General features: G+C 44.2%; 1 protein-coding gene across 1 annotated transcript; it reads left to right on the forward strand.

Moving 5' to 3' along the window:
- Window positions 1-6,817: 6,817 nt before the first annotated feature.
- CCR75_001267 (uncharacterized protein) lies at window positions 6,818-7,246 on the forward strand (the record flags this gene model as incomplete). Its single annotated transcript, XM_067959371.1, has 1 exon — window positions 6,818-7,246. The coding sequence occupies one exon, from the start codon at window positions 6,818-6,820 to the stop codon at window positions 7,244-7,246; it is 429 nt and encodes a 142-aa protein (XP_067821970.1).
- Between the last annotated feature and the right edge of the window lie 1,612 nt (window positions 7,247-8,858).

The following is an 8,858-nucleotide window of genomic DNA, read 5'->3' on the forward strand; positions in this document are numbered from 1 at the left end:
TTTAACTTCAAGGTGATGAGGGATACCTCATCACCAGGTGCATAGACACATAATGATTGTGTGTCTGGAGCAACTTTAGTCAAGAGATTTGCGAATTCTCTCGAGGTTGCTGGATCAGTAGGGCGTTGCGCCCCTAGTGACCCCGACTATTTTTTGGCGGTCCGCCTCGCTGTTGCGACTTCGCAACAACGTCGGACTCGCGACCGTTGCCTTTTTTTGCATACGATCCAAATTACGTTCAGTACCTTTCGGTGCTGGGCGTGGGGCACTACACTAATGAGCGTAGTGTCCTAATTTTGGCAGCGATGTCTTTCTGCAATCGCTTATTGCTCGAAAAGCGAGGTATCCCGCTTTCGACGTAAGAGAGGCCCATGGGTTCTGGACCTCCTAACTCGTGTCGTCTTGGAGGACGATACGATTACGAACTAGCTTGAGCCTGTCTCAAGCTAAAGTCCTCATGTTCCGCAACGGATACTGCTTCTTCAAGCGTATCGAGTTCCAAGCGGAACAGGTGGGTCTTTACGGGGCCATCCGTAAGACCTTGCATGAACACCGTAATTAACGTGTGTTCATGGACTGGGTTATTTGTAATACAACTCGCTAAGAGCCGTATGTGCTGGGCATATGCGTGAACATCACGCTTGCCTTGCTTGAGTTTCAGAAGCTCTGAACGAGCTCTGAACTCAGCCCTAGGCGGTTCAAACGTCTGTTTCAGCCGGGCTTTAAAAGCCTCTAGCGACCCAAAGACGTATGGTCGCGCCACTTAAGGCCCAATGCCCAAGTTTTCGCACGACCTGCAAAATTTGATTGAGCGAATGCGACTTGCATGTGCTCGTCGATGATGTGACGTGCCTTTATGGCATCGTCTAACTCGACAAACCATCTTAAGAGGAAGTCGTCTTCGACTCCCTATACTTAGAGATATCAATCTTTAAGGTTTCGGGACGACGCGTGTGCGTCATCCCAGGTACAGGGGTCTGTACCTGTTGTAACCTCAACAGTTCTGCCTCTTGAGAGCCTTGCTGATTCAGCAAGGCTACCTTCTCCTTCATCTCGTCAAGTTCATGTTGTATGAACTTGGCGATGTCTGAATGGAGGGCATCTCTGTCCAAACCGGACAGCATGTCCAAGATGGCATTGTTTCCTACGGTCGAACACATTCGTTCGACCGCACTCCCTTCTATGTCACTTAGAAATGAGTAGCTTTCATGAGAAACGTGATGCGTATTCCCACTATCATCTAACCTGTCCATGTTAGATGAAGGAAATGTGGTCCTTGGACGGACTACAAAGTGCTACCAGGTGTAACGGGGCAGTTTGACTTGTACTGCTTCAGCACAAGTCCACTTTGCACTACGTGCAGAGGAAGACTTCTCTTTAAGACAACTAACTTAAAGAGGGTTAAATGAAAACTGTATTAATTTAATTAAGTATCTCTTCTTTCTATCTGTTAACTCTAACTTAATTATAAACTAATACTAAACATGCAACTGAATTCTTATCTTATCTGTCTATCTCTCTTTTGTTTATGTCTACAGCTGATTAGTCTGCGATATAAATAGATATAATGGTATATACCTATTTATGGATAAGATTTCTGAACATTACTATCTAAAGTAATATTCTCCAAATATTATCTACCTTTTAGATAATATATTAATTATCAACCTTTAAGTGTTAATTTCATGTAACGATACACCCCGTTACACAGAGAGTCTCTCAGTTCTATAGAACTAATGGGTTTAACAACTCAGGGAGTCGTACAAGCTATCAAAGCTTAATGAATTCTAGTTCAAGGGATTCAGGGGTTCGTAGAACCAAGTGGCAACTAGTGCTTAAGAGTATATACCTTTGAAAGGCTTCCATCTGGTACAGAGCAGTGCACAAGCCTTAGGAACGCACTTAACGATTTCATATCAAAAGGATAACTGCACTTTATTTAATTATTTAATTTAAAACCTTACTCACGCTAATTTAAAAATAGATTTCGGCGCCAGGTTACATTTGTTACCCATAATAAACGGGATTGAAGTAACTAACTTTTTAAGATTAGGATAAAAGGGTTATTTCTCATAAAGTAAATGTACCACAACAACATTTCTCTAACCGATGTGTGCCCCATTACACCTTCCCATCAGACTGTTGACACGGAGTGACACATTCGCTTCATATCCTCTTTGAGGTTTTAACCAAAACAGCTAACCGCTCGGTTGTGCTTTTCTTTCCGTAATCCCATGACAATCAAGCGCGGGCAAAATACTCTTAGCACGTTCCTCGACGATGAGGGAATAGTGGGGTTTGAAAGTCACTCTTCATCAGAGGATGAGGAACAAGAGCGTCGCTCTTACACGCCTTCTTCTCCGGATGTGCATCGGCGGGCCCCGAATCCATCCCCAGAACGCGGTGCGCATTGAGCCGGACACAGGACACTGAGTCCAACATCATTACGAATCGCTCGATGAAGAGCAAGAGACGGCAATCCTCATAGAGGAACAAGCTTGTCGTCAAGCTGCCGAGATAGCAATAGCTAAAGCTCACTCCGCTTAGTGCGGAAGAGCGTCTCAAAGAGATCGCGGGTCAATGTTTGGCCATCTGGACCTCTGGTGACCCGGCGAGGATGCCGGAGAGATCGCTGCTCGCGACGCTCTTCATAAGCGATACCTTTCACCAAAGGTAATGACGCGAAGTCAGCATCTGACGCGTTTACGAGATCAAGCCCGTGGGACTTCGGTGCTGTGCATTACCTCGATGAGGGCGGAACAGTTGCGGCACGAGACGATCAAATGTTGCTGAGGCGTTGTAAAGCCCTTGTGACATAACCAACCACTCCCATAGCATTCCGCTTGGGGTGCTAACCGCTGTAAGCGGGATATTGTTAGTTCGCATGAGTGATTGGTAATAATCATCGACAAAGTCAAGTGCACTGTACATTTTACACCCCACCATATTGTTCTAAAGACAATCCTTTCTAGGAATGTGAGTTTGTGCTGGTATGGTTCCAGCATTATACTTAATTTAAGCATGTACAATACGCCATTAACCATTTGGCTTTTTGACACGAAATGGCGGTGTCGAATGGGGAAACTGCTCTCTCGTACCATGTTAGCCTCGTGTATAGCACGGAAGAAATCGTCAATGACGTTACACTATTCCTTTGGTAAAGGCCACAGTCGTGTGACACAGTATTTGGTTCCAGAAACCGAGTCAATTTCATGACGGACACCTCTATCCGGGGGTAAAACACATGGTGGATTGGTACATCATACCACATCTTGAAACTCGTTATCAAGGAATAAAATGGATTCGTAAAATATTTTAGGATCGATGACCCACTTCGCACACTAAGTTTACCTCATCGTCACTTCTGGACGAAGCTATTCTGCCATCCAGGACAGCTTCGTATAGAAGTGACGATGAGGTAAACTCAATCGTTGGTCGAATCACCACCATCTCAGATGAGTCGTTAGCCTTTAAGGCTCGGCCGCACTCATCAAAAGACACTTCGTCTAGCTCTTAAAGGACATGTAACGAAGGGATTGCCGCAAGGCTAACTTCCCCCTCAGTCTTACCGGTTACACCATTTACAAGCGTGTGTAATTGCCCACTCGTATCACTGCGTCAGGGTATACACGCTTCGTGTCTCTCCTGTCTTGGAATGGAGACAATACGCCTCTTAGAGGCCGGGACATTCACGTCCCCGAGCTTTCCAGCCTGCATTGGTTCTATACAAGACATGGTGTCTAATTTGACATCCGACAAGGAGTTAGGTAACTCAAATTCCTTATCCAGCGAACGTTTACGTGTCGCTTCACGTGCATTATAGGGGTTTGACCCAAAACGCCCTCGCGAACCGCCAATAGTGTCACTATGGACACTCAGTATGGTGCCACCTCGGCCGACCACACTCGGTGGTCTTTAACGTGCCACTCCACGTATCTCAGGGATATTACACCCTTGATGACTCGGGCCTTAGGCCAACAATGCTTTCAGCATTCAGTTAATCGTTATTACAACGAGTGTCACTCGACGGAGTATGTGTCGTTCCCTCCTTTCTTTTGAGTCGGGCTCAGAATTAATGTTTTCAACATTTATTAACTCAGACAATCCAATGTCTAAAGTACTGACAGACTCAGTCAATGATGATGCCTAGCAAAGATGGGTTCATGACTCTCCAAAACTTGGCTAGGAACATTGCGCGTGGAGCCTAAGGTCTTAGACCTCCAACCGATCCATGGCTCATGGCTTTTAAGCCAGGCCATTCCACGGATAAGATCGTATCTCGAATTCAAATCAAGGACAAGACAGCGTTCCATAATATCAAAGTCCAGAAACTTTATACTTAAGTTCAATGGAACCTAGGAAACAGTGACGCGAGTCCCAGTGGCTATGCAAACCGTGATTATATCATTTTCATGCGGTTTAAACGCCTCATCGTATTGTTGACTTCCTTCAAAGGAAAGACGTCGAGCATCATTGCAAGATGCTCCTGAGTCAATTAAAGTTGACCATGGCCTATCAAAGCCCTTCACAGTCGCTTGAGCAACTAGCAAGCCAGGCATTTACTCACACCCCGTGCCATTACGCACCGAGCTAATTGGGGCTAGGTCCTCTTCACTCTCACCTCGTAGAGGTTTAAAAGAGCCTGAGTCTTTCCCAGAAGCGCTCCGCACCTACTGGGTATCGACGTCTTCCCGCACCGTACCATATTTCTGGTATTGGTCGGAATTGGTGCTCGTTCGAGCTTTATGCGTATTTCGTAGGGGACAGGCCGGACGTGAATGTCTCGTTCTTCCGCACACATAACATCTATGGATGTTTTTATACTATTCCACAGCTTGAAAGGCCTCTTCTCCTTCCTCAACGATACTTATATTCATGGGTTCCGGTCTATTAGACGGTACCCATGTGCTCGAAGAGATTGTTCGGTAAACAGGCGTGCTTACACGAGCAGACTTAAAGTCAAACTCAGCGCGCAGCGCTATGGCAACTGCCTCTTCGAAAGTAGCAGGATGAGATCGGAATATCTCCGTCCGGGCAACGCCCTCATTGAGACCCTCATAGAGATTGTTACAACAATTGCTTCTTGCACCGGGTCTTCTTGCATTGATGCGACGAGAGTTCTCAACTTCTGGAAATTGTCCCCTAGGGTTTGTTTACCCTGTTGAGTCGCTAGGAGCCGTGCTCGCATGCGAAAAGCCTGACCAGGCGGTGCAAACATGCTGGTCATTTGCTGTTTCAGCGAATCTCATGAGAGAAAAGCGTCGTTTATGGACGTACTGCACGATAGTGCCCACTCCATCGATCTACCTCCTAGTTTGAAAATGGCCATAGCCACCTTTTGCCGTTCTGTTAAGAACAAGGCGCAATGAATGGTCATCTCCATCTACTAAATCCAAAAAGGGAGATTTTCCCTTTCTTAACCATCAAATGTCTTCACATTGACAGCTTGAGGACGAGCCTTCGGCTCTGAATCAGGTACAGAGATGTACCGGGTTGGCATAGATACCGCTAAGTGATCTTGTACCTGGCCGATCAGGGAGGTTTCATATCGCATGAAGGCTTCAAGCCTTGCATGCAGGACCTCTGGCCCCTGGGACATAATAAACTCTATATGCTCAAGCCCAGACAAAGTTTTGTGCTTGTCATATGCTGCGCGTTGCGTCTCCGAAAGTCCTGGAAAAACTCTTCTACTTCAGTTGGGCTCAGTCTTCTTAAGACTCAGGTGTAGATTGACTACGAGTGTTACCAAGTGTAGCGGAGCGACCTCGCTTTTTAATTCAGAGGAAGACTTATACACTCAAAGAGTCTTTAAGTTCTACAGAACTAAAGGTTTAACAACTCAGGGAATCGTTCAAGCTATCAAAGCTTAATGCGTTCTAGTTCAAGGGATTCAGGGTTCGTAGAACCAAGTGGCAACTAGTGCCCGAGATTATATACTTTAGAAAGAATTCTATCTCTCACAGATCAATGCGCAAGCCTTAGGAAGGCACTAGACGCTTTAATATGAGAAGGAGAACTGCACTTTATTTAATTATTTAATTTAAAGTCGGCCCTAGCTAATTTAGAATAGATTTCGGCCGCCTATTTATGTTTGGCGGCGACCACATTTGTTACCCATAATAAATATAATTTTAGTAATTATCTATTTTAGAATAGGATAAAAGGGTATTTACGCATAAAGTAAATGTATGTACCGTGTACCTTATTACAGTTGCTACAAGAATGTACAACTTAATATTAACAACAGTTTTTTACTTTTCTCTTACGATAAGTGCTTCTCAGTATTTGCCTCTTTGTTACTATGCTTCGCTCAGTAATTCAGTCTTTCCTCTTGCTGTTAAGCCACGCTTAGCAACTTATCATCTTTCTCTTTGCACGTTGTTTACGTGAGGTTATTAGAGGTAACTTGTTCACTGTCATCAGTGTAGGCTAGCTCGTATTGAAGCGATACAAGTGAAACGATTTCTGTTACAGTACCAAGTGTGATTCGCTCGCAGAGTCGTCTGCCCATTCAGCTGTCGCATAGTGAGCAGGAAATAGAAATCACAGTACAAGTAGCTCATGAAGTGATATTACCGCCATATCAAAAATTTACACAAGCCTCGCTACTTCACATGGCGTGCGGTCGTATCTGACAGTAAATGACGGTACTAAGTAATATACTCACATGAACAAGAAACCCATGCATGTGAAGTACCGCACCACATACGGCCCAGATACGCAACTTTAGTAAAAACCAATTCGCGTGACCGCATAAATGATCGAAGTGCGGCAAATGTAAGACGCGCATCAAGAATGTAACAACAGAATTAGAAAAATGTCTGACATGAATAATAATCAGTTTGTGTTATCTGGGTGCTCAAGGTTGCAAATGAAACTCACTGGATATGTCCTGGAACGTATTAACTTTTGCAATGGCCGCATAGCGTGCTGGTACCAATGGCCGGTAGACTTAAAGGGCGAAGACGATATAATTAGTGCTCAAGAACAAGAAAACAATAGTCTTTCACATATATTACTTCTTGCAACCTGTGGTGCTGCCATTATTTATGAATGGCCAACTTCGTCACGATACATTTGGTCGCCAATGACGATGAATCTGGGAATGAGATGCAAAGAAAATCTTCAAATTTTTGCTTTACAGACCGATGCCATGCATAAGAGTCACCGGCTTCAAACCTTTGCTTTACAGACCAATGCCAGACAAAAGAGTCGCCGGCTGGTGGACGGAGGTGTTGTCCAGTAGGCATGGCGAGAGAAGCAGGCGGCGCGAAATGACGGAGGTGAAGAAACGCGGCTGTAGACGTACAGACGAGTTTTACGAAAAGCGTAAAGACGGGACCGAAGAGCGGGAGACACAACTGGCTTGTGGAGCGAGACTACGACGGGTGGGTAGCTTCGAAAAGACTGGGTGCAGTGTATATGACACTTGTGCCCTAGACGATAGATTAGGAATTAAACTACATGTCTGGTTCATGAATGATCTCGTCCGCAATAATTATGTCGTAAATCGACGCTTAAATCGTGACTGCCTGATATCTTGAAATTGTACTTGCCCGCCTGAGATTGTACTTGCCCGCCAAATGTGGTGTGACTGATGTACAGAAGTACATCGAGCACTTACGAAGTGACCAAGTGTATGTGAGCTGGTAAGCTCTTAGCAATATTTATAAAAAGTGCCATCAAAAGTATATCTTAGGTTTAATCAGTTTAGTCGTATTGCAGTGCTACTATTCGAGTCTCGTGGGTTCGGTACACTTATGTCCTTAAGCACCATTGTGCTGTGATGAGCTGCCGAGCTCCATTGGCTCGATACGTATTTGTGCGATTATTGTCGCTATATTCGCTGCTGCGTGCCCCCGAGAGATAAATTTGATCGCTAAGGCTTACTTAAGCTCCATTAGTTTGGCCAAATTGGGTTATGATAAATCACAATGCGGCTATAGTACTTTGAGGCCAAACCATGGGCAGATTGCTCGCTTGGTTCTCGAAGCGACTAGTTTGTGTTCTTGACCCTCATACACAGCTTCGCTTCAAACATGTACTTATCACACACTAATCTTTGCGTCTAGTGAAGGTTGGCATTGAATACCTTCGATCATAATTGGTAAGCGTTAATCTACTGCTAGACTTGGTCCAATTATTTAGCGTTACATGATTCTGAGTGGCTATGGCTGGTGGAATTTTACTTATCGTGTGTGTCCGACCATTCACTTGAATTTCGTATTCTAAAGTCAAACGCTGATTGTTCAATAATGAACTTTGATATTGTTGGGACGAAAGACTTATAGATAATCAAGCCATCAATAGTCGAGGTTGTTCGAGGTTGTAACTTATTTTTTGCAGCCTGTTGAGGTGCGCCCTTAAAAAGCGGTTGTATTTCTTTCTATCGGAGACCATTGCATATTGTGTGATTTCCGATCGTTAAACTCACGCCGTCCAGCAATTTCACGGAATAGGTAGGATCGTACACGCCTTTAAATATCTTCCAATCTTTCCAGCGAAACGCCTGGAGCCGGTCTAGCAGCTTCCTCGCCTTACTAGGGTGTGTGTCTAAGTAGAGCGTGGCCGCATTACGACGTATGTAACGGGGTGTATCGTTACATGAAATTAACACTAAAAGGTTGTTAATTAATATTATCTAAAAGATAGATAATATTTGGAGGAAATTACTTTATATAGTAATTTCCTGAATTCTTATCCTTAAATAGGTATAGACCATTATGTCTATTTATTCCGCAGACTAATCAGCTGTAGAAGTAATCAAAGAGAGTTACGAGATAAGATAGATAAGAATTCATTTACATGTTTAGTATTAGTTTATAGTTAAGACAACATTTACAAAGATAGATTAACAA

This window comes from Bremia lactucae, linkage group LG2, assembly GCF_004359215.1.
Source record: "Bremia lactucae strain SF5 linkage group LG2, whole genome shotgun sequence".
Classification (NCBI taxonomy): Eukaryota; Oomycota; class Peronosporomycetes; order Peronosporales; family Peronosporaceae; genus Bremia; species Bremia lactucae.